Below are 27,142 nucleotides of genomic sequence, written 5' to 3'. Positions count from 1 at the left end.
AGAGTTAAAATCAATCTTTCCATCTAATTTATGGCAAAACTTCAAATAAGCACATTTCATAAAGTTTAAAATGATTAATTTACTTAATATGTGATATAATGATAGGCTACCAGATTTTTGTTCAAAGAGTAAAAAAAAATCCCCTTTGTCCCTGCTTTTAATATCCTTTATTGTAAATTGATATTGGCCTTCTTTTCTTCAACGTGAATTCCCCCCCCCCCCCCCCCCCCCACACACACACACACACACACACACACCCTGCCTCCTTCCATCCATCCCTCTCCATCTGGGTAGCGTTGAAGGATCCATCCATCAGAGAGAAGAAGTACTGTTAAATCCCATGTCTCCCATCACAACCCTGTTTCTCTCTGTGTTTACATACCAACATATTTCAGCCTACTTACATGTCAGCAGCACCGGCAAGAAGGCAGCATAATAATCATATCTTGTGTCCTGGTATGAATCAGGAATTATGGTCGATAAATATGGGGAATGAGATTTACAGTACATGCTGAGGATACCTGAGGGAGTTTTGTTGAAATAATTTTGCAGATGAAAAAAAGAACAAAAAAGAAAAATTACATGTGAAATTATTTGCTGAAAGAAACATGGAAAATGTACTTCTATAAAAATTAGACATATATAGTCAGAATAGTCTAACTCTGTTTGAAATTATATGAAGCTGTTTATGCTCATTTCTAAATATATATTAGCATCTTTGAGTATTCAGAAGCGCTAAATATGTCTAATTCTTCTTCTTATTATTTTTTATTATTATGATATCGTCTGCATGTTTTCAAGTTTAGATAGAATAGAATACAAATTACTTTTTTGCAAAGTTTCTGGCTTAGGCACCATCTATCATTGTGGATGAAGATAGCTACATTTTTATCAGGAATGTAATGAATGCTGCACAAATAAAAGATTGATTGAATTAAAGATCGAAATGATTCATCATCTCTTGCTTGTTTCTATTTCTTGTTTCTGGTGGACCCAACACTTGATTTCCTCATTGCATTTCCAGTATGTTTATCTGTGGAAAAGGAGGAGGATGAGAAGAAAATAAAAAAACAGTTGTTACAAGAATAAGACCACAGTCATCAGATAAAAGGGATTTGTACGATTTGTTCGATGATACCTTAAAGCTGAAAAGCTTGATGTGCTTTATGGCTGTGACTCCCACTGATTGTGTAGAGATCTCATTTCACACATGAGCGTCTCTCTCTGCTGTGTGTGTGTGTGTGTGTGTGTCCACACACTCTGGAGTTAGTGCCTTAACATTACGTGTGCTTACCCCGAGGCTGGATGACAGAGATGTGGAGAAGGAGGAGGAGGAAGAGAATGGGAGAGATAGTTGAGGAAAGTGGAGAAATAAGGGAGAAAGTGAAAAAAACTGAAAAGTAAAACAAGAACAGAAACATTATTTTGAAATTTTTAAATCCGGATATAATTCCAACAACTGTCCTTGGTTGCACCTTCAAAGACAATTGAAACAAAAAACTGCATCTATTCTTTAAAAATAAACAAAAAAAGAATGCATTCCTTGTCTTCTGTAGAAGTCCCTGGACACATATGGTGCAAATGTATCATTCACAAACATTTTAAAAAGTATATTTTTTGAAAACCAAATACAGTGTCCCATTTCAAGAAACTCAGTCTAGAGTCTTTCCTTTTTATAAAGCACATTTATTAAAAGACCATCATATCTTTTAAAAAGAGAACTAGGTCCAGCTTTTGAATTAGATTCCCCCTACTTTGTAGCAGTATATGAAAAAAGAGATACATACTTTACACCTGCAGGCCCCTTGGGTGCTTGGGGCGAGATTTATCACCACTGGGGCCCTCCAATGATGAGACCGTTTAGTGGGGGTCCCTGTAGTCCTCCACTGATTAGTGCCAAACGTCTTCCCTAATAACCTTAACAAGAACAACGCCTCAGGACGACATGCCGATGCACACAGGCAACACACACATCCTCGGAGATAGAGAAGAAAAAGGGCTTAGGGCTACCCATCCTCCTCTCCTTCTCCTCAAAGTCACCCCTCTCTCCTTTGCTCCATAACTTGGTATCTCTCACTATTTCTGGGCTGGGATCCCCCTCCCCAACTTGAATCTTCAGCGCTACCTCCCACCGCCAATTCAAACCAACACATGTACCAAATTGAGTTGGTTATGGTTCAAGAGTCCCAGCACCGCACATAAAGTTGCTCTCAGCATCCAAATGAAAATAAGACAATAGGAATATATGAATACACTCTGGAGTGTATGAAAGCCCTCACCCTGTGGGATAAAGAGATGAGGAAAGAAATTGAGAATAACAGAATTTATGATGCTGTGAGAAGCTGCGGGGGATATTTTATAGACAGTAACTCCCACTGTGGACAGTTTCCTACAACGGTTTACATGTTAATGTGATGTGACCAGTGTTGCCTACATACTTATAACATGGCCAAAAACACTGCTGACAGACAGCCGAAATAATCTCCTAAAGGAATGCAAGTAACTTAGCTCTATTTAATACTTTACTTCAATTAAATATGCTGTGAATATAAAACATATTGTAATTGTGTGATGGCAACCATCATGTGTCACAATGAATTTGTTTTCTGGCTGAGATTTATCACAAATCAATAATAGGAAATTTCTTTGTTGCCAGTGAACAAATTACAATCAGTTCCTCTGCTTTTATGTTGCATTCATGTACCGCATGGAATATGCTAAATTCCATCTCTGCGAATGGTTAATACTCATGTGTTGGAGCTTCAATTAGGCCTATCAGGTTTTTTTTAATCTTGACATAGCAGTGACCAATAGAGTGATATTGTCAAATGGCTATTTTTAATCTGGCGTTACCTGTCCCAGTCCCGTACCGAGATAAAGATATATATTTTCCAATCACAAGTGTTGGTGTTCAGGTGATATTCTTCCGTCCTTCTGTTATTCTTATGGCATATGGTATAAACGAAACTGACGGGTGACAACACGGTATTGAACATTTTCTTTCATTAATTTCTCACATTAGTTTTCGACAATGAGACCGTTTTCTGTTCATGATCGAGCATTTTACAAGGCATCAGTGAACGCAGCAAAAGAGTCCCGACGTGACGTCACGTGGAGCCGTCGAGTCAGTCAGCTGAGGGAGGAACTCCGACAACAGAAAAGTCAACCAGGAAACAGAAGCTGCTAAACTGACCTGCCGCCCCGGTGTGACGGTATTAACGACAGGAGCAACACAGTTTTTTCAGCAAAGGATTCGTATTTGGGTAAATAAGTTGAAACAAAGCAACGACATGGCTTCCATTTTTAAGAAGAAGACTGTCGATGGTAAGTTTGCTCTGTATATCAAGCTAGCTAACTTGTTTTCATCCCTGGTGATCAGACTGCTGTGTTGTTCACATCTTAAATTAGCTCTCCCTGTTCACAGCTAACTCGTTTAACCTGTTTTGCTTCTAGCTGATTCACAAGTCACAAAAACAGGGTTGAAGCGCTGACTATTGTCGTGTACATGCTCATTTATTAGCACGTATAGATTAAAATCTAGCTCTGAGCTACAATATAGACTGTTACTTCTGTTTTCCAAAGGTGTCCGAGGTGCTACATTAAAAAAAAGGTTAAGTAATGTCTTCAAATGACTGAGCAGAAACCGGAAATAAACTGAACTGAACATTCAAATCAGTCAAATCACGAACATAAAGCAGTGTTTTTTGACTCAAGTATTGTAGTTTTCCTCTATATTCAGATAATTCAAATTGCTTGTCTACCTCATACCTCCATATCTCAATCCCCTTTTTAGAAATACATTATTGAACAACCTTAATTGATTCATTGATTGATTCAATTTATTTCAGACATATCGAATAAAATACAAAACAAAATGAAAAGCACGAAAATACAATAAACAAAAAACAATGTTCAAATACTTTCACAAAAAAAGAAAAAGCAAATTACATATATTCAATTGATATGCCTGAAAAGGAGTAGGAAGAAGTATAAAACTTATTTAATCCTACCCCTTTTCCACAGCTCAATAATTAATATTTATTATATTAAATTAACTTCCTGTGTTCTTTATAATCTCTCTATATATACAATCTATGTATAATGTATTTGTCTTTGACATAAGACACAGACTCTCAAGCTACTGATTTGAAAAAATAACTTAATATCGTAAACTGTCTAAAATGTAAAAATTAGATGTCAAAATATGAGAGGTCTGGCTATGTTTATGGAAAAAAAGTAATTTTATTCAGGAGCAAAAAACAGGGATGTCAAAAATTCTGAAAAGCTTTTCAATCTTAATATTTCAGAATTTTTCTCCAGGCAAGCCAATCAACCTCACAAGGTCAAACTGGAAAACAAGCCTCTATTTAATCAAATCCAATAGATTAATTATTCTATTACAGAGACTGATTGTGTTGACTACTATAAGCTATATTTCCAGAGGTGAGTGCAGATTAAACATTAGTGCTGATGGCGCCTAAACATATTCATTTCAAATAACTCAAAAAGCATGTTACAGTATTTACAGGTTTAAAATTAGGCTCAGTTGTCAAAGGTAACTCTTTTCACAGCAGCCTCCTCCTACTCCTCCCGTCATTGTCATTCCAGTTTCACCCGTTCCGATCTTCTGCATACTGTACTTACTGTGCTGTGTTACCTCCGCTCCATGCCAAGCCCATGTCAGGTCCTCTCAGCTGTGACATTTCAGAGTCTCCATCTCATCTTCTTCATGTTTCTCTTTCCTCTAGGTTGATGGGCAAATATTTTAAAACATACTTTTTTTGCAGTTGCATTGGTTAGAGTGGTTAAAGTGGTTTTCGGTTATTTGGCGAATGGACGAGTGAAGGGGGGGGTTGGATCACCCATATTTGTAGGGCGATATCCCACCCACTTTAAGACGTTCGTGGCACGTCACCTTATACGTATACCTTATACGTCATTCACGCAAGTGGTCCAACTCACTGATGTGTCTCGACCAAGTTTTATTGAACTTTTGAGACAAAATCAGACTTTTAAGGCAGCGTACTATCTTTTAAAAAGTCTTATTTGCCATTATAGCCTGGAAAACAGATGCCCTATCCGTTGCTTCCAAATTTTCCCCTTTACTTTTCTGTTTAAGTTCATTTTTCAAGTTTTCTCTATTTTCTCTATTTTTCTGAATTTATTTATTTTTACAGAATCTTAACGTTATTTGATGCTTGTTTTGTAATATTACGAGAATTTTTTCTGTTTGTGTATTTTATTTTACTGTGTTTTGCAAAATCTTAAAGTTATTTAGAATTCACAGTGAATTTTTAATCTTTTAAGATTTGTTTTTGGACTTTTTATGCCTTTATTTTTAGAGACAGGACAGTGGATAGAGTTGTAAATCAGGGACAGATTGAGTGGGGAATGACGTGTTGTAAAGGCCACAGGTCTTTAAACTGCAGAATTCAGAGTGAATTTAATGTCAGTTTTGTCCACATCACAGCTGCAGTTGTATTGTTGTTGTTTTCATTCTGGTGGTCATGAAGGCGTGTGATTGTTTGTGTGTCATTCTGATTGCTGAGGTTTTCCCTCATTCGGAAGTCATGGAGGAGGGTCATGCATTATCTCACATGATTCCACTTGGTGTTTGTGTGGGTGGCTTGGATATGACTCAGAGCTGGTGTGAGCTGTCCGAGCACCTCCACAGTTAGCAGAGTCAGTGTGCATTCTCAACGCACTGCCTTTAACCCTGTGGTATTTGTAGCGCTTGTGGGCGCACACGAGCACATGCTCATCACTAAGCCATTGAGTAGATGTTTTAGATTTCTTCCAAGGGCGTGCAGCTGACCCAGACCCTGCCCTTCATATCTTCATAGTGTTGATTTCAAAATTAAAAATGAAATCATCTTCAATCAGCTGTTTATGTTTACCCCTTCACCCATACTGCAGTAAATATAAAGTAGATAAAGCAAGAGACGCATGGTGTCTTATTAAGCCACAGAGGAAGAAACAGTCTGACATTCTCTTCTCTGTTAAACTGTTAACTTCTGTTTATGTGGTCTAGTTAGGAGAGACTTGAGTTTCTGATTTTGAGACTGTTATTGTATCAGTATCAGCACTACAAATGACTCAATTTTTTTCACCAAAGTTGAGAAAATTGTACTTTGGTGAAGAGTTTTACCCCTTTTTCTCTTCATGGCATTTTGATATCCGACCAAATGGTCCCGATTGTGAATTTACAGGTATTGAAGTTTTTACAGAACAGGCACTGATCTTTGTTCCTCCGTGTCTCTTCCACAGACATTATAAAGGATCAATCTAAGGAGCTTCGTTCAACTCAGAGACAGATCACCAGAGACAGAACAGCGCTGGAAAGACAAGAGAAGCAAATGGTAGGAGCACACACACACACACGCACACACACACGCACACAAACGCATATGAAAAAGTCTTGGGAATCAAAGTATCCCATAGCGAGCCATTTACCATTTATTTCTACATGTTACATCAATGCTTTATTGAGACCTGCCCCCCCCCTCAACACTAACACTCACAAATAGCTAGGGATGCAGATTACATCCTCTTCCTTCTATTGGGATTCAGCCTGATGGGCTAATAGGGCTAAAAAAAAAAGAAAAGGGAGATCTGGTATGGTGGCTTTGCTTCAGGCGATATAGGCTACTCTCTCTCTTTCTCTCTCTCTCACACACACACACAGACTTGCACATTAAGACTGCGCTCACAGACATGCACAACATTTCTTCTCTCCCCGAAAGATGAAAGGAGGCGTCTGTGTCCTCTCCCCTCTGTTGTATAAAGTAAATATCACACAGGACATAATTACCTCCCCGGGGAACCAGAATTGTATTCCTCATTAATGCTTCCTGTTAATTAGTCTAGTTTTTTTATAAAGCTTTGTTTTATGTTCTGAATAAAAGATACGTTCACTAAAAGATGGAAATGACCTATATTAGCAGTTTAGCACCATCATGACTTTTCTGTTGCCCCCCACCATGCTGCTTCAAATGAGTGTTTGCACCCACTTACACATTCACGTGCACCTCCTGCATTACATTTGCACCGAGCAGAGATATAAACAAAATACATTATACATCAGATTTCTCCTTTGTTGCATATATTTAAAGTTTGAATGAATAAAAAATAATAGAAGATAGAATTTATTTTTGAATGATGGCATGGATAGACTAGGAGCTTTTCTGTATGTGGTTTTTAAAATCAAAATTTTTGTAGATTCTGGATTCATTTATGGGCTTGACAAAAAAAACAACTAACCCCCTTACATTGATCTAAGGAAACCAAGCAGAAAACATTTGATCAAATTTGCCCTCCAGAAAAAGATAACTGACTGAAATCAAACACATCTTTGGGTTGAATCTGCAGTTGCAACTGCAGCAACACATTCTCCATCTGTTATTCAGAGAAATCTTTGGCTCATCATTATGCATAAAGACAGTCAGTTCAGCCCAGGCAGGCCTGAACAGCATGGCATTTGTGTGCACTCTTCCTCAATGTGTACACAAGCTTCGTCTAGCCCTATCCCGATTGTTCTCCTCTGTCTCTGACAGGCCAGTAAATAAGATGTTATAAGCTTCGCAGGAGCAGGAGCCCCCAGTTATCATCACCATATTTTCTCCATTAAATCATTGATGGTTTTTATTTCTGTCAATGTGTTTATTTTTTTATTTTATTTTTTTACCCTTCACACTGTTCTAGAGTTTCTTTTACACAGCACTGATTTGAATTCTTGTGTGTGTGTGTGTGTGTGTGTGTGTGTGTGTGTGTGTGTGTGTGTGTGTGTGTGTGTGTGTGTGTGTGTGTGTGTGTGTGTGTGTGTGTGTGTGTGTGTGTGTGTGTGTGTGTGTGTGTGTGTGTGTGTGTGTGTGTGTGTGTGTGTGTGTGTGTGTGTGTGTGTGTGTGTGTGTGTGTGTGTGTGTGTGTGTGTGTGTGTGTGTGTGTGTGTGTGTGTGTGTGTGTGTGTGTGTGTGTGTGTGTGTGTGTGTGTGTGTGTGTGTGTGTGAGAAACAGAGACATGCTGAGCTGAGTGAGGAATGTCTGTTGCTCTGGTCATTAATATTTGATTGTTGTTGTTTCTTGAAGATGCTTTTAGTGCACACACACACCACATATAAACAGACGTGCAGGAGCTGTTGTATGTAATGTTGCTCAGAGGCCTGGCTTGCTTCCTATAACCTGGAGCTCCACTTGTGTCTCATGGGATGCTCACACACACCCACGCCCACACACACTGATCCCTATGGGCATCAGTGTATTTTCTGATGTTTACCAAAGCTAAAGCCGTGTATTCACTTGCTAGCCTGTACAGCCAGATCCAGATGATTTTCTTGTTGTGTCTATATTTGCAAACACAGTAGTCTCGCGGGAGACCTGTGGATACATTTGTTTGTTTATCAATGCATAGTGTGTATTCCAACATGACAACTTGTTTTTGTGTGTATGTGCTGCATGATACATTAAAAGGAAATAATTGCAGCACTTTGCACGTCATAATGTCAGCAGCATCACAGATAAGTTATTTAGAAAATATTGGTTACACAACATAGACTACAGTAGTGTGGATTATAGCGTCCAATCATCCATCCATCATCCAAAATATATATAGAACATTTTTTTGTTGTCCACTAAAAACACCTTAATGCGCTCAGGCTGGTCTTCTTGGTCAGCAGTGATTTCCTCCTCCTCCAGGTCCTTAGTGTGACTTTGGACATAGTTAATCATGTTGTAATGCTAAAACAGATGAAAAATTGGTGGCAGGTGCTGAAAACATAAAGTAAACAAAATATTGAAAGAAATTAATCTTGGGAGTTACCTCCCGAATACAGCTTATCTGCCCTACAAGCAGCCAAAAAAAATAAATAAATTCTCCAATTTTATGCCTCACAGAGGAACATTGAGTCAAATGACTTCACTTCCTTTAAAATGAGGAGACACTGTGGCTCTCCGTAGCCTTAATGGATTTGTTCCAGATGTAAACAGTGTAGTCCTGGTGTGTGAGAATAATAATATGTTATATTGCTACGTATGGAGACTGAAGTAGAGTTTTACAATTTACATTCATATTTTATGCGTACCGTTACATGAATTACTGGTACACAATTTAGTATTAAGTTTGAACATTAATACTGTTTATTATTTAGACACAGCTCAACAACAACATCTGTTACTCCTCTCATCTCAAATTCCTCTCTCTGCCCCATCCAGGAGGCCGAAATAAAGAAAATGGCCAAGAGTGGTAACAGAGACGCGTGTAAGATTCTTGCCAAGCAGCTGGTCCAACTGAGGAAGCAAAAGGGCCGCACATACGCCGTCAGCTCCAAAGTCACTTCCATGTCCACACAAACAAAGGTCATGAACTCTCAAATGAAGATGGCAGGCGCCATGTCCACCACAGCCAAGGTAAGTCCTGCACTTCAGCTGGTCTGAGGTCAGGTTATCAAATATTGAATTTATTCAGAAGTTTCCTGTTAAACTGTTTGACAAGTTGGGTTAAAGAGGGTCTCTGTTTAGCACATGAACTAGTTTCAGTGTGTACTCTTACCAATACGTAATGGTTGTAATTAAAGTATTAATGTGGAATCTGTTCATGTTGAAGCCATGTAATGTTGTGTCGTCTTCGTTAATGAAGTGTGATAGGTAGTAATTGGCCGGGAGCGTTGTACTGTACAGAGTCACACTTGGTAAACATAGACAGGTCAAATATAATTAGGCGTCAAATTAATGGAGTGTGATGAGGAGGGTGTGTGGCTGTTTCAGAGGGGGATTAAGTTGTGTTAATTGTTTGATGTCAGTTGTGGGCAAGTTTTTTCAGACACTGATTTACATTGAAACAAGTTGCAGCTTTTATTCAGTTTATTCAATGATTATTGCAACACTTACTTTCACATCATTTCAGGCTGTGTGTTAGCATTTTTAGGAGCAGAAGTCAAGATTTTTTAATCTCCTGCTGTGCCAAGCACAATGGTAAAAGTAGATCCATATTTGTGCTGACTCTGCGCTGGAAGATCTGAGATGCATAGTTTTTCAGTCGCTCAGTGTCTTGCTTTTTTCCCCCTGATTATTTTATTTTCCTTATGTGGTAATGAAAGCAGAGCTGGTCTTCTGAAGCCATATTCAACCAAAGCGGAAGTGGGGACTCATTTCATTTAATCAATTAAATGTTTGTAATTATCCCAGAGAATGACACTATAGATGAAATAATAATTAGTTGACATTCTCCTTTCTTTCTTACCTTATAGTCCCTTTTTTTTCGTTTTGCTTTTCTACTTTTGATAATGAGAGTGGTCTACAACAATCACAAAATGTCTGCAAAGAAACACAAAGAGACAGAGAGAGCAACATTCTGGTGCTATGTCTGCTACTGTTGTTTTGTAAAGGCTTGTAGGCACATTTGTTTGGTGCAGATCTTACTCTGTATCATGTTGGTGTCAATCCTTTTGAATCCTTCCTCCACACACAGCTCCAAAAAATGTAAACAAGTTGTTTTCTTAAATGTTTCTTTAAAATGTAAGGCTGAGAAAAAGGGTCAACAGATAAGACACTTTCACACCAGACAGAAAGTAGTTGTGTGTGCAGTAACAACCAGAGCTGTAGGTGTGTGAAAGAAAATAGCAAAATAAGCAGAATAGATGTGAAATAAGAAATGAACAACTAGAAACTAGGAAATGTATTATTAGCTGAAAACCTTAAGATTACTCTCTTAACCTACTTCTCATAATGTTTACAGACCATGAAAGCGGTGAACAAAAAGATGGATCCACAGAAGACCATGAAGACCATGCAGGACTTCCAGAAGGAGAACATGAAAATGGGCATGACAGAGGAGATGAGTAAGGACACTTTTAAACACACATGCTCACAAAAAAGGCGCTGGTATTTACAGGCTTGACAAAACCTGATAGTCAGGAGGATATATGTGCATGCTGTGAGGAGCGACGAGTGTTTTAATCTGTGTTTGAACGAGAGCAAGAGAATTATGAACGTATAGTTATGACATAGAGGGTATCTTTTTTTAACTTAATATGCAAATGCCCACCCACAAGCATCCATACTTTCATACATTTGGTAGTAAGAATGCAACATTTCCAGCCTTCTCATTCTGAAGTCCAAACTGTGACTGAAAATCAATGTGTCTGACCGCTGCTTCATTGACCTGTCTGTCCTTGTCTCCTCCCTCCTTGTCTCATCTAGTCAACGACACGCTAGATGACATCTTTGACGAGTCCGGGGATGAAGAAGAATCTGAAGACATTGTCAACCAGGTTCTGGATGAAATTGGCATTGAAATCACGGGAAAGGTAAGAACATTATAATTAAGAGAAAGAGAGAGATTTACAGTACAATATGTCAGACATACTTTACCTGTACTGTATCTAATGTTTGAAAACACTTCAATGGGCATGAGCAAACAGTATTTCATTCACTTGTTGCCAATAGTCTTGCAAAAAATATCCATTATTTGTTCAGAATTATATAAGTAAAAACATGAAGGAATGACTGAAAGACTTTATTTCGAACCAAAATTTAAAATAAGATAAACAAAACAAAATACTAAAGTAACAGTGTAGGAGTAGGAAGAAGTAAAAACTTATATACCCCTACCCCTATGTTACATTTCTGCTATTAGTTTATAAATTATTCCAACAAACAATTATTTACAACAAATATTCAAACTTATCCCCAGTTTGTTTGCCCCATAAAATAAATAACAATCCTAGTGTATTTACAATTCCAATGTTGCAAAATATAAAGGAATACTCCTAAAACAACTTTTCCTCTTCATATACATGTCAGAAACATATTAAAGTATGAAGTTTTACACCATGTTAAACATATGTATCTGGTCTGATTGGACTGCACATCTCCTAGCAGCATTATCGAAGCACTAAATGTTCCACATGGTTTCTACAGCGCTCTTTAAATGTGTTCCAGCTGCCACACGGTGGGGCTAGCCCTCAGCTCTTCTCACTCTGTGTGCTGTAGTCTTTTTAACAACCAGGTGGCCCCATCTGCTGTATGTGCGTGTATGGCTCCCCCTGGGGGGCTTCATGAGTTATTACCTCCTCATAACACAATATAGCATACATTCACAAACAGTCCCATAAAGGAGCCTGCAGCTGGAGCAAACAAACAGGCAAGTTTCATAAAAAGCTGTAAAACCAGTTTTGACTTTCGAGGGATGTGATTGTTTTCTCTGTGAATACGCTCAAATCATGCTCTCTCTAGGAAAGTGAAACAATAAAAGCTCAATTAACGCCTAAGCTTGAATGGAAGTAACACGTCTCCTTTACTATGCTGTAGGGGAAACCAATTCAAGTAAAGCGGCCGCCATTTGTGTTCTATTATCACGTCGTATTATAATTCATGTTAGTGCATTTGGGTTTTAAACATGGAGATGCAAAATGCAGAAAATTGGCTTCAGTTTTTGGTAAATAAAACAATGGTTTAATAAGAGTTTGATTTTTTTTATGATTAAACATTTTGATTGTGTGGCCAGGCTGTTGAAACTATCCCTAGTTAAAAAACATTAACAATCTTGTTGCATAGAAAGCAATTTAACAAAAAAAAGGGAATCTGGAAAGCAACACTCACATCTGATTTAAAAATAAATAATTTAAATGTGTATGTGACAGATGATTGATGCTTTAAAAAATGCTTGTTAGTGACACCCACTTACATTAAGCTGAAGTGTCATTTAGTCATATGAAACTATAAAAGCATGTATATATGAATAGCTTTCAGGGGGTGAGTGATAGTTTTCCAACTTACATTGACTATTTTGAAATTTGAATAGGTCTTTAACTTTTAAGGTTTTGAGAGGCATTAGGCAAGCCAACACGTGGCAGCCAGTACTAAGTACTAAACTTTGTTAATGTGTGTCTCTGTGTATTGTCTGTGTGTGTGTGTGTGTGTGTGTGTGTGTGTGTGTGTGTGTGTGTCTCCTAAATTTGGATTAAATGTTCCTGCTAATGGATTTTTGTTTGCTTCCAGATGGTGAGAGCTCCAGCTGCAGGAAAGGGCGTCCCCAGCGCCGCCTCCTCCTCCAAACAAGCCACCATCTCTGACGATGAGATCGAGAGACAGCTCCGAGCTCTGGGAGTGGACTAAACGTCTTCTTTGTATTAATGTTCACATTATAAACTTGTGCAACATTAATACTGATTGATACAGACTCTTTGAGACACATTGTCACTGCTCAGTTGCTACAGGCCTAACAAAGGCTGCACATCAACACTCAAACACATGGAAACGTTTGAAGGCATGCAGGTTAACAGACATAATAACAAATTCATATTCATACTTTTATCTGCAGATGGACTTACATATAAGGGCAAAACATGTGATCTCTTTATACGACAATATTTTATTTTGGTGCTGAAGTGGCCACAGCCTGAAGGTGGATAAATAATACCTGCTTTACCTGAAGAGGTCAGGACCACCTACACTGTTGCTCACCTTCACCTCTCTCTCTCTCTCTCTATAAGGGCTACAGTAATACAAGATCTCAGAGTTGGCCTCTTCCCATCTGATGTTTGGTCAAAACGTAAATGAATCATATCATCAGTCAGCTGTCATGTGGCTGAAGATGGATGGTGTCTCTCTGAAAAGTTTTAATGAGTAAAACATGTTAATGAAGTAGGGCTTAGGGGTTGTCAGAAACAAGATGGATGTTTGGTTGTTTTCCTTCTAACTACTTACCTGCTGTCATCGACGCTACTGGTTCATTTGAAGCCCAATCTAATTAACCGTCTCTGAAGCAAATGATCCTCTCCTTTATGTACAAGCTTTCAATTTTCTTTGGGCAAAATTTCCTTGGGCCGTTGGACGCAGACTTCATTTCCTTACCAAGCAAGTAAAGTGAAAAAATAGGAGGTCATCACACTTTTAATATCTGTCACCACACAAGTGAAGCATCATACATATTGATCGTCATGTTTTTAAAATCCTTAAGACTTGTTACCATAAGGACTGGAGATGATGTAACTCTGGAAAAAACATATGCATGGGAAATATTTAAGGGATGTTGCTGGCTCCGCGCTCAGGCGAGGCCTATCGATTAACTTCAAATTAATTCATGAGATGCTCAGGTGGATTGATTGGAGGCGTTTAATGTGCACCTCCGATGCTTTGATGCAGTGCAGCTTGTGCGAGAAAACCTAATCAAACCCAAATTAGGACTGAGGAGGGAGTTTTCAAAGAGTTCTGAGTCGATTGTTTGTAACTACTGAGTAATCAAATGAGTTTTCTTTTCATAGTTTGGTTGCTAGCTGATATTAATATAGGATGTGGGGATTTACATCATGATTGTAGGATGGCACTGTTCCTGCAGTCCCTTTTCGCTTTCAGCTGCTGTGCAGTTACTATCATTTGTCATTTTTAAGCTGCCTCACTCACAGACTTGCAAAAACACTACAGAAACAACATGATGGAAGTGTTTACCAAAAAGACACTGTGATTAAGGAGATTCTGTGCAGAGATGTGTTCAGTGTGACAGAAAGATGATGTTAAGTCTTTGTATTCCTCTCTGTCTGGCCCTTTTGTTCACATCTTTATTCCCCCTGCCACTCAAGTGGGAATGTTTTAGTTCTTGCATGACATGAACAATACATCATTCTTAATCAATCCTTTCGTCCGACTTTCAGCAGTCTCTTGTGAATGTGGGTGAAAACAATGTTTTAACAGATTTCGACATTGATTGAGTGCAGGTCCATCGTTAAACAATGTCCAAACGTTTTTAAAAAGGTGTATGTGCACTCCTCTTTGTTTTCTTTCGTCAGTGTAAAGTGACTCTGTAAAGGGTGTATGGCTTTTATATAAGGAAATAAAGTTTCTTCAGGTACTATTGGATAAGCCTCTTATGTGTCATTTTCCCCTTAATGGACCATACCAACTTTTATTACAAATCCTTCTCTAAAAATTATATAGACTCCGTATTCTGCGGAACATTTTCCTCTTCATGCTGTACATTTAAAGATGTTCAGATGTATATGACCCATTCCAGGCAGCTATTGCTTCCCATTCATTCCCACATAAATGGCAGACTCTTCAATCTTGGCCCCCTTTTCATCACAGTGAGCATCAAGTCTGCATTCATTTCTCTCAAAGTGGCATCATTGGAGTGAAGCAGTGCACACTTTTAAAATCAATTTGCAATGAAACAGCATAATACCAAGTCTGCATATGGATTTTCCTGGCATAAAAATATGTAGCAGTCAAATCAGTGGTTTGAATGCTCTGAGAATACATAAAAAGGTGATGGAAAATTACAAGACTCAGTTCATATTAAAGAGTTTTATCATCAAGGGCATTCATATTAAGATTTTAATTATCTGTGTGACTTTGAAGCTTCTTAGTGTAATTTTGTACAGCATGCTGTGCCTGTAACCTTCCACCGTACACCCTCCAAAGTGTGTCAGCAATCATTGACCCTCTGCATTTATTTCCCCTGAGAGCAGTCCATTCAGACAGCCCAACATGAATCACAGAAGAAACTGCTTGTTCCTTAACTAAGATGTCCTAGCTTTATTTATGAATCCCCTGCTACACACCCATGAATTGTACATCTCTCTCTCTCTCTCTCTCTTAATGTATGTATTAATACAATAGTAAAAACGACACATTGTTCATGTAGCTCCTCATGAAACACTTTTATTCTCAGAAATGAATTCAACTGATTTACCATTCAGTGTCTGGGAGATGAAGGACAATCAGTACAAGTGCAAACTTTAGTCCTGAGAAACTCAGTCTTTGGTAGATTTACCAGATATTTTAAATCACGCTGAATTAAAGCATTGTATACGTATCTGTCTACCAAACATTGATACATGGCTTTTCATTTTCTGCACAATGCTAATCTTTCAATCCAATTTCATTTTTTTCTGATCACAAATGTCTGCTACCTGATGGAAGGTGAACAGAGTGGTAGTTTTTTTTTTTTTTCAATGGTTGAGGGATGTTGTGTGTAGAGCTCATTTCTTCACCATTGAAGTTTCACATCAGTCATCCAAACCAGGTCAGAGCCGTGACAGGCCGATGTTCTTCTTTTGATGACACTTTGTCAAGGCAGCAACAACAAACAACATCAAGAGATATGAAAAATTGATCTTACATCAGGGAACCAAGCAGAGCTCAGATCTGTGTGTGTTGGCAGAAATGTCCCAAAAGTTTCAGGTGTCCCATGACTTCAAGCTATAAATCAGAGCAGAGTTTTGTACTCAGCAAAGTGGATCAGCATAATATATTAGATCTCAAATAAATAGGTTGTGGTGAAACTTTAAATATATTACTGTTGAGACAGCAGCAGGACCAACATAAATAAAGAGACAGTTAATGAATAAAAGAGCACAGGGAAAAATACACCAAGTAACACAACTGACACAAAGATTCCTGCTGTTAGATTCCTTATCAGAAAACAAGTACTGTGTCTCTTCCAAAAAAACATAAACAAGGCACATTAAGTAAACAGAATTTAACAATTATTTTGAAAAGGCACAAGGCTGATCCATTTAGTAATCTTTGTACTGGAGTTGTATTTGGTTTAGTCCTCCATGTATTCACAACATGCATAGAGAAAACAAGGCATAGCTAAGATTTAGGAAAGTTACAGTTCAGGTTTATAGGCTGAAGGATCAAATCAGCAGAACCATGTGAAGTTCATAAATTCATCATTCATTTTAACTTCAGGTAAGAAAAGCTACTGTCTGTCTTGCTCTTTAAGGTATTTACATTTTTTTTAAATAAGATGAAGAAAGCCAGTGCAATGAGGGACATTTCTATATTACAAGAAACTAGACGATTTAAATTAAGGTCTTGTTAATTTTGCTTCGTAGAAAGCATACGGGCTGCTTATTAGTCATTATTACAAACCTTTTTGTACCTTATTCTACATGACCATAGTCTATTACCTATAGATAACAGACTGTCATATAATAAGGTACTAGTAACACTTAATATTGACTAATAAGTAGCCAGTATGCTACTAATTAGCATGCTAATAAGCTGAATTAATGGTGAATATTGTGCCTTTCATTTAAAGTCTTTCCAACTTTAAATCAGCAAAAACGATTTGCTGATTGGATTCCACAAACAAACTGATATAGACATGTGTTTTATCACAGAATTGTGGTGCATTGTTTGCAGCTTCACATAATGTACAGAATGTAAAAAGAAATGAAAGTGTTGCAATTGTATCAGAAGTTTGTTGACGCAGAGTGAGGAGAGCTTATAAGGTTTTTCTGTTTGTGTAATAATAGATTGATTTCTGTCAGATTGTTGGTTTTAAAAGCATTTCTAAACAGCATGATCATGATAGAGACCTGATGTAAACCGACACTCTATAGCTGAACCTTAAATCACATCATTGCTCTTTGTGTTTTGCTCATCTGTGTGATACAGTTAGGGCTGATTTTGCTCAAACAGGAGCTAAGATTGAGGCTGGTTTTGACCCGTTTCTCTCTTTGGCGTCTGTTACAGAACCACACTCTGACCACCTCCTTCTCCAGATGGAGACCTTTGGCTATCCGCGTTATTTCCTGGGAGGATGGCTTGTTTTTTTCCACAAAGCTGCGCTCCAGAGCCTCCTTAGCTCCAAGGCTGCAGTGAGTAACAAATGACAGAGGAGAGAGGATGAAGTGCATGAAACTCAACATTACTGTATAAAGATATACAGAATTGAATATGTCTTTGCTATGTATAATACCTGATAGTTGTTCTCCTTTTCCTCTTGCGCTCATTCATGCCTATTTTATCACTGTACAGGGCTGCAGGAAGAGTCAAAGGGATGTGATTACCACAGAATATTTGTGAACACTATCGGCTCATTGATGCATTTTGTGATGAGGAGACAAGAGATGATATCGGTTTCATTTTAAGCGTTCAATGGTCACAACAGCACTGGTTGAAAACCACTGTCTTAAAAGATGCAGAACCAGTTTTAGGTGTTAAAGCAAAGTTACTTACTCCTTCTAACTGATCCTTTCACACAAAACCAAAATGCATTTACAATTTTGATACTCATCAAGGGATTTCCAGGTTAGATAACGTTTGAATAATGTGCTGTCAGTGGAGGATGATGGAGATGATCAGATATGTGACTCACCTCCTGCCAGCTCAGCTTCATCGAGCCATTTAGCCAGAATGGCCTTAAGTTTGCAGGCGTTCTTGAAGCTCAGCTGCAGATTTTCAAACCTGCAGATTGTGGTCTGGCTGAACTCTGATCCGTGCACTGCAGCAAGAGCCTCTCCGACGTTAGTCTGTGTGTAGCCTGAAGGACAAAATGAAACATTACAAGACTTTATGGGAAACTGTACAGGCAAAGAGGAATGTATGGTGCATGTTAAGTTAATAAGTGGGGACATATTCAGTGGGATAGATTTCATAGATATACTCACCGAGTTTGATCCTCCGTATTTTGAAGTCATTTGCAAACATCTCCAGCTCTCTTATCTGTGGGGAGTCCATAGCAGGGGCGTCTTCTGGCTCCCGCACACTCTTCCTTTGGGCGTCAGTTTTCATCTCTATAACAGAGAGGCCCCCAGGGGCCTCATCAGTGGAGAGGAAGGCCGAGGGCAGTGAGGAGAAACTGTGGCTTAATGCACAGGAACCACTACCTAGACCATGATCTGGAAACTTGTACAAGCAAGGGGTAAGAGACCCTGGGGATAAAGAGAGAGAGAGAGAGAGATGGAGAAAGAAGGGAAAAAAAGAGAACACTTGAGAGAGGTGAACTAGCTGGTGGGAGTCAAGGGAGAACCTCAGACTGTCAGAAGGGTGCTGAAGGCAGAATGGCCATAATTCCCATTAGTGTGCAGAGAGGCTTCAATAGCATGAAAAATGTTGACATGCCTCTGTTTGACACACTGAACTGTTAGGAGTAAAAACTGCTGGAAGCTGCAAACTCATATTATGTGCTGTTCAACCATTTTTCATTCAACGTCAACAATGTCAGTAGTTTATAAAAATATATCTCACAATTTCCTTTAATTTCGATAGTGGGAAAACAGTGTTCAAAAGACCATGTAGAGCACGTAGCAACATGAAGAATGTGGGATGAGTTTAAAAGCCCAGACATCAGTGTCAAATAATATGAATATGTTTTGATATATAGGCATTATCCCTAGTTGTTTTTGACAGAATATAACTTGATATTTATCTCATGATTTAACAAGTACACTTAAATCTTAACCTTGAGGTACTTACAAGGTTTGTACTCATAGAAGTAAATTGCATAACATTTTCTAAAATGTTATCAGCAGTTATGTAACACTTAAAAAGCTTTACATTCTTTATTATTTTAACTAAAAGCTGGCTCTAAACGATAAGGTGGAGCCGATTGATGTGGCTTCATACAGATTAGCAGAGTTCAAGATGGGTGAAAGCATAAATCTATTTGTAGCATGATACTTCTTATTGCATCAACTTTCTGCACAACTGCAGTAAACTATTTTCAATCAATTAAATGAATCAAACTCATCAAGCTGTAGGAGAGGACAATAAGATATCAGCTTATTTGTTGACTGACTGCAGCAAAATGTGGATTTCAGTCAACTCTTAAGTTCTCCTCTGAGTGTTACTCACTTTTTATAATACAAACATTGATTTGTTATTCATGATGCCCAATGCAACACTCCCCTCTTGTGTTAGTGCGATTGTAGTGCAGCTCAAACTATAATACAACTGCAATGAGAAAGGGCCACAAACATATGAGGATAAACTAAATACTATAAATTGTATTCTCTTACAGAAGGAGGAAACACAGGTTCCATCTCTGAACAGGACTCCTTTGGCTCTAAGGACTCCTTTCGAATGGGCTTATGTAGCAGATAGCATCATTTATCTAATACTGCCTGACCACAATAATGTCTGAGCATCTTATGAGCCTCCCTGTTGGAATACAGGAGCAGAAATATTAAATGCTGTTAAAGCCCTCATGTACAAAATAGTCTCTGTTCCAAAATGGGATTGGAGAAAAGGACGCTATCATTGACCGACTAAATTGTTCAGAGGGATCCATACAGCAGCTGGGGAGCAGTATTGCAGATTCTACAATATAACTGTATGCAACAGTGATTTTCCCCAGGGAGGCGTTGGATTCACTCTGTTAGAATCTCTTGTTAGGACAAAGAGGTTATATCTGGGTAACAACAGCTTGCAAAGAGCTTAATTCACAAATTTCTCATTCATTGTTTCCATTGACATCGTGTTTAGATAAACATGAAGAGAATTAGCACGACATACAAATATGTTTTACTAATGATAACATACAGCAAAACTCTACGGATCAGCCCGGATGAATGGTGGAGCCAGTTCTCCTTCGTGAAGGAGAAAGTGTTTGCCTCACTTGTTACTGATGTCTGCACTGATGTTCTCTGGGGAATGTATGGACAGGTATGTGCTGCAGTTGTTCTACAGAGATAAACAAGACAGTAGGCAGCGTCTAAACATGTGTGTGGGCTCAGTGAAGGCACCCCCCAAGCCTTCTTGAAATGGACAACTGCTTTTCATGTGCTACATCCAAAGAGTGTGGCATCATCAGTATCTTTATGATTAAACCACAGCCTGGACTGTTTAGCACCTTTTACATTTGTTATTGCAAACATCTGACACTTAAGTTTTACTAGCATAATATGCTGTTGTTTGTCATTGTAGACCCAGATTGCAACATGGTGTAGTAATTAAAGCAATGCATGTGTTTCTCTTGCTGTTTTTCACGTGCATTCAAAATATGTTTGTCTGGTATCTCTATGGTGACAGTGAAGAAATGTCATAAACATGTATTTGCAATGATACCAGTAACCTTGTTACTTGTTATCCCAGCTAACGAGGTTAGCCTAGCCACCAGAGCCAGTAAGAATAATGGATATCAGCAATCCAGTGCAATCCAACTTTGCATCATAGAAACCTTCAACCTTGAGGAAATTCTTTGAATGTCTTATCTGTTGCTCTCAACGCAGCATAAGCCGTTTTTATGTTTTCTCAAGGGCCCATACTATGCCAGATATGACTGGCACATGTCGCTGGAACCTTAAGTATATAGTAAACTAGAACAAGTTCTCTAGCTGTTTCTTAATTAAAGCGTTCAGACTGGGAAAAGGTTAACATGTCTACGTTACATGGCTGTGCTCGACAAGAAGTTATTCAACTGTAGATTCCTGCCTCTGTAAATTAAAGGCAGTGATATAGTAGATCTTACAGTAAAACAGAACCAATGTCTTTGTTGCAACCAATGTGTTGATAACAACAGCAATTCAAAGTATTTCCTCGTGTTCCTATGATACAAAGTAGGATGGCACTCTTGCTGCTTTTGATTATTCTTACTGGCTGTGGTAGCTAGGATAACCTTGTTAGCTGGGACAAGCTTTGCTACGAGCTTCCTGGTATCATCAGCAAGGATATGTAAATGAAATGTATCACCATCATCACAGAGATTACCCAACAAACATACTATTAATACACATGGAAAACGATTAAGATGATAAACATGATCATTTACATGTGCATCATGGTGGTGGATGACGGATGTACGGGTGTGACTGATGAGTGGCACATGCTGCTGGCCTCCTTTATAGTGGTATGACATCAGCCATGACATACGGCGCTGAACTAACGGCACATGCCACTACTACCCAATGCCACATGGCATTTAGCTTTGAGTAAATTTTTACATGTATTTTGAGCATTTCTCACATGGATTCTACCACTGGTACACGTGATTTCCCTTTACCAAGTTTCATTTCCCTTGAAAGATGCAGACACACATTGCAAACTATCTGACCTCAAACAGGTTATATTACTGATACCTTCATTCTGTCACTTGACAACACAGACACTGAGTTAATTAAATCAACTAATGAACTCCTAAGGGTAATAGACGTGACCAGCCATATAATTTGATTCCTCATATATTTCAGCACAGCCTTTGACACCGTGGACCACACAGTGTCAAATCATTTTATAAGCGAGTATACAGAATTTCATCAGGTCTACAGTGGAGTGGTTAAGGCCTTTTTTTCTTTTCTTTTAAAAGAGGCAATCTCACCTCTCTAATGTTCAGTTCAGTTTTTTCTGTGCCACAGGGGTAAAATTGAAGGTGGTACTTTGTTCTCTCTATCTGTGCTCTGTCTCACAATATTGTAATAGTTCAGTGACACTTTCTCCAAGAAAGAAGAATGCATCAAACAATACATTTATTTTAACCATCAGACCTTGACGTGGTAGAAGTTATCATCATCTCTTATAATATATATTTTTTTAATTTGAGAGGAATTAGTATGCAGGACACCGGTACACAGATATCCTGTCTGACAGATTACTTGTGGGTTATTCTCATGGTGTGTGTCCATTTCTGATACACAGAAAACATATTTTTGTAAAGCTTATGGTTGACTCTACATGACACTTAGGTTATTGATATCACTATGTGTTGTGCTAAGCCTTTCCCATTACATGAATGTAAAGAGCGCAGAAAGAAAATAAATACATATGGAAAAACCGAATGTGCCTAATATGAAATTATTTAAATTAGCCAGAAACTGTTGTTCCTTGTAGGATCCCATTGCTTAAGTAAAAAGCTAATCCTTTAAGAATTTGAAACAACCTTCAATATGTTAGCATGTTTTAAGAAGAGAACTTATAGTATGCATTTCTTGGAGGTAAATTACTGACATAACTGTTTTGCTAGATCAATCTGTTTTGAACTAAATGTTGTCTGTCAAGACTTTTTTTTTTTTTGACAGTGATGAAAAGACAGATGATTGACTAGTGTTTGGCTCGAGGAGATCTGCTGCTATGAATACATATAAAATTCTTTAACACCAACACCAGTTCTGACACTTTTCACAGAACCACATACTCCTACTTTCGTTTCTCTGCTTCCACCGCATGCAGGACGAGGAGGAAGTGGCAAGTCGGCTTTGACAGTTATGTTAAACAAGTGTGCTGAATAGCTCAAGCGTAAGGCCAGCTAATCAAGTCTGAAATTGATTTAAATTGGTAGCAGATTTCAAATTAAATGCACATAAACAAGTTGTCTGCTCGATTTATTGGGTGTAACTGCAGGTGAGCAATGGCAATGATGTGTGTGTGTGTGTGTGTGTGTGTGTGTGTGACAGACTGATGGTTAGATCATTACCTTGCAATGGGTTTCCAGCGCTCACCATGTTAGTGTGAGGGACGCCACAAGTCTGCAGGATACGAGTCTGAGAAATACTGGCTGAGAGCATCTCCTGAGCTACAGAGAGAGAGGGGGGGGGAACTTTATCATCAAAATCACAGTATCCATTACCATTAACTGCATCGTCATAGTCAATAATATGTTAACATAATAGATAATAAATGACTTGTTTCATCTATAAAATTCAAGTAATTGGGTAAATATTACCACTTCAATTGTTAACATCTCAAACATGTCTAGTTTTCCTTATGAACCCCAAACTCAGAGATATTTACTAAGAATTGGCATAAAAGCGAGTAAATGTAACTCATATTCATATTTTGTCCTGTAAAAAATGAATACAGTTAATTATTCATTAAGTGTGGACGATGATTATCTGTTTATTGTGTAAGAGCAATAGGTTAAATATAGCCCTGCTATAGTTGACACAAATACTAACACCACCACCCACCTGCCATCATGCCATAGGTGGCCTGCTGGTTGCTGTAGTGACAGGGGGCAACTGGGTAATGTAGGCTCGGGGGGCCGTTTCCGAGAGCGTTTCCGAGGGAGGAAGTGGACAGGTGCATGTGAGAGCGTTTGGACGGCTGACCCAGCGACAGCCCGGTGGATACTGATGGAGAAACAAAAGTGGTCGCAGTGATGCGTTGACTTGGAGCTGATCTGACAAACTGGTCCGCTGTGAATACAGTAGAAAATGTAGTTTTTAAAAATGAACATGTCATACTTTCTTCCTCATTAACCCTAGACTTGGCACCGCTTTAAACAGATCTGTATGACCTGAAATTAAACTACGAGGGAAAAAGCTGCCAACCAAAACAAATGCTTAATCTAAGAGAATTGGGGAATTGACCTTTAGATGCTAGCAAAGAGAGATTTTAACAGTAAAGTCACATATTCCCCACCCAGATAAAAAACTTTCTGTGGATGCTCCGCTCTGCTAAGTGTATTTAGAAACAGTTGAACATTGCTCTGGTCTGATAATCACAAAGTTATTCATATATTCATCTTTTCATACATTTTGGTGTTCACTTCAACTAATGAATGCAAATGCATATAGTTCAGATGCACTCCGAGTTGGAAGTTAGTCACCAACACACGTACTGACAGTTTCAGTGGTCTCTTGTGTCTGATAGCTTGACAGGAGCAGATGAGGCTGGTTTATACATCCATCAACATACTGTACCACTGTGCACAGTCTTACCATAGCTCCAAATTTAATTTAAAGTGAATTTGTCATTGATTTGTTTTCCCATTATTATTACTTTTTAAACGGACTCATCTGAAAACAGAAAATTATTACAGGCCAGGTGAACAATTTGCTGCATCCTAAGAATTCAGCAGAAGTAGCAAAATCAATTTTAGAAGATGTGTTTAATCTGCAGGACACATTCAATGTAATACTAGAGTTCTGCATGATCTAATCCAGTATATTCTACGCTTTAATGATCAGAAGACACCAAAACCCTCAAGAAGCTTCACAATGCTTCATGGTGAAAAAGCCCATGGAGGGTTTTTCAAATGGGTAACATATCCCCAAAGCATGAATCCACTGAGTAGAGACAGCTGGGCCAAAGCAACTGATTTAATATATTTACATCACTAGGATTGGCTTTGAATAAAAGTATTCCTCCAATTTAATTCATCCTTCCAATTGCTCGAGATTATGGCTGCCTTGATAAAGAGGTGGCGGAGAAAGCATGGTTTGGATAATTCCAGGTTATTGATGCATCTTAAAACCAGGCATGCACATGACTCACCTGCAGTACTTGTGGGACTTCAAATACACTCAATGGTGATCGAACAGTGTAGTCATTACAGAAAAAAATAAGTCATGTTCATTTAAACAAGAACAGAATTGAAAAAAAAAAAAAAAAGGTCCAGTTTACCTGCAGAAACCATGCTGTGAGCATGGGAGGTGGCTGGAAGGCAGTCACTGGATGAAGGGTGGTGCATGAGGATGGGCAAGGGTGAGTCTCCACTGAGTGTGCTGAAAGAGTCCGCGCTAAATGCTTGGCATGCCATTGTTTCTCTAGATGCTCTTAAATCGTCCAAATGGTGCGCTGGAGATTGATGTGTTCACTTTACCTGTTGGCTTTCTTTGGTTTGTCCTCTCTTTTTATGTGGTCTTGTCTTCCATTGCCACGCTCCTTGTCCTGTGTCTTCACTGTCTTAAAATGTGTGTTCTTGTCTTCCTTTCTTGTGTCCTTCCTTGTCTTATCTTGCTTTTTCTTGTCTTCTTTGGCCTTCTCTTATTCTGCCTTTTTGCCTTGCTGATTTCTGTCTCCTTTCACCTCTGACTCAGTCAAGCATACTTCTTGAGTATTATGCAGGCAGAATACTGTTATAGGTTACCTTTTTTTTCCCCAAAGAGAAACCAATGTCAGCATTTCAGCCAGAACAGAAAGTTTTAGGCACATCCATAACCTCTGACAAGACTCTTGCAGATAACTCAGGTTAAGCTCAAAGGTCTTCAACAGCAACTGAGCTTTCCGTCACAAGGGCCTCTGCAATGCATTCTCCTGTTTCTGTTTCCCTATTACAGATGCAGATGGGTCTGACATATGCTCAGCATTTTGCTGCATTCGTCTACTGCAGGTATTTATATCCCACCCACCCACAACCATCCAGCCCTCTCGACCTATAAGGCCCCCTATTTCCCATCAAGCCGCTCACCCCCACCTACCAATCCTGTGTCAGTGCTGTTATTGCTTGTGTTTGTTCGTACCTGCGCCCTCCTCATCCTGCTCCCAAATCCAGGATTAGGGTACAGAGCGGCCGAGAAACTCGATCCACCTCCTCTCCTCCCCCTACTCTAGCTATCTCTCTGAGCTCTTCCTGATTACAGCGGTGAGTTGCAAAAGGAAAGGAAAGTGAACACTTCCAATGCTAATTAAAACAACGGAGGCTTAGTTTACTTTTATATAGTATGTTTTTTTGCACACAGCATTGCCTTCAATTCTCGTAAAACCAATTGCCTTCCTTTGTTACTTGTTTGTACCCTCAACTAATGCTGAGTGGGAATTGGAAAAAGACGCACTTTCTTTACCTCAAAGATTGAACTGCTTTCCAATAGCTTTTTGGGTGCAAATTGGATGTTTTATTTCCCGCAGCCCCAGCTTGACCTGGAGGTCAGGAGCACAGCTTTAGCCCTACTTTAAACTGTCTGTGGTCAGCTACCGACAACTTGTGTAGCATTGTCTCAGAGCAAATGGAGAAAAGGTTACTATTGTTTCGATATGGGCTCTAGCTTGTGTTGAATGCAGAGTGCTGCAGGTAAAGACAACAGGCCTCATCAGGGAGGATAAAGGTTAATCTAAGAAGCATTGCCACCATGTGCACTCTGTTGTGTCTTTTTGTGTTTGTGTTTATCCTGGACTCTGCTTCACTATTGTTGATGTAGGTGGGCAGCAGGTGGAAAATAGCTTGTGGGTGGTAGGCACGACTTGACTTGCACAAGCATGCAGTGTAAATTTGGACTGGATGATATTTTGACAATGTTTCTCCAAGCACATATTTCACATATAACATTTTCTGTGTTACAATGCTGACTTTATTATTTGCTCTTTTGCATAGTGAGAAATCCAGTTCGATTTAGGAGGGAGAAAAAAAGATAAATCTAAAGACTGATGGCCTGGATTCCCTTTGTTTCATCTCAACACGAAGCCTTGAAAGAATCTGAAACCTTTTGTTAAGTTTATGACAGCACAGTGAGGTGTAGAGCACCGAGAAAGAAAACTTTTGTAACAAACAGACAAGCAAATCAAATAGACTTTGACAAATCTTATTTCACCCAAGGCAAATAAACAGTAACCTAATACCAGATATTAGGGAGTCAACTGACTCAAATGGTGTGTGACAATAAAAATAACAAAAATGTCTCACCAGTATCATCCTTTAAATACATCCCTCTCTTCTTTCATTTCAGCCAAATACTCCCACTCAGGCTAAAGACCATCTTCCCTGCTG

At 38.7% G+C, this 27,142-nt stretch overlaps 2 protein-coding genes across 2 annotated transcripts; one reads left to right on the top strand and one right to left on the bottom strand.

Annotated features, from left to right (window-relative positions):
* The first annotated feature begins 3,147 nt into the window (after nt 1–3,147).
* chmp2ba (charged multivesicular body protein 2Ba) lies at nt 3,148–14,853 on the top strand. Its single transcript, XM_061054172.1, has 6 exons — nt 3,148–3,324; nt 6,268–6,359; nt 9,208–9,402; nt 10,730–10,832; nt 11,194–11,300; nt 12,994–14,853. The coding sequence occupies exons 1-6, from the start codon at nt 3,291–3,293 to the stop codon at nt 13,108–13,110; spliced, it is 648 nt and encodes a 215-aa protein (XP_060910155.1). The 5' UTR covers nt 3,148–3,290; the 3' UTR covers nt 13,111–14,853.
* Nucleotides 14,854–16,840: 1,987 nt separating this feature from the next.
* On the bottom strand, nt 16,841–25,729 carry pou1f1 (POU class 1 homeobox 1). The gene is made up of 7 exons (XM_061054171.1): nt 25,063–25,729; nt 23,625–23,786; nt 23,132–23,230; nt 18,393–18,656; nt 18,101–18,265; nt 17,702–17,762; nt 16,841–17,595 (listed from the first exon to the last, which is right to left on the bottom strand). The coding sequence occupies exons 1-7, from the start codon at nt 25,196–25,198 to the stop codon at nt 17,355–17,357; spliced, it is 1,128 nt and encodes a 375-aa protein (XP_060910154.1). The 5' UTR covers nt 25,199–25,729; the 3' UTR covers nt 16,841–17,354.
* Between the last annotated feature and the right edge of the window lie 1,413 nt (nt 25,730–27,142).

This window comes from Labrus mixtus, chromosome 13, assembly GCF_963584025.1.
Source record: "Labrus mixtus chromosome 13, fLabMix1.1, whole genome shotgun sequence".
In the NCBI taxonomy this organism is placed as follows: Eukaryota; Metazoa; Chordata; class Actinopteri; order Labriformes; family Labridae; genus Labrus; species Labrus mixtus.
Note: the sequence above shows the minus strand (reverse complement) of the source record. Positions and strands in the feature narration are given on the sequence as shown.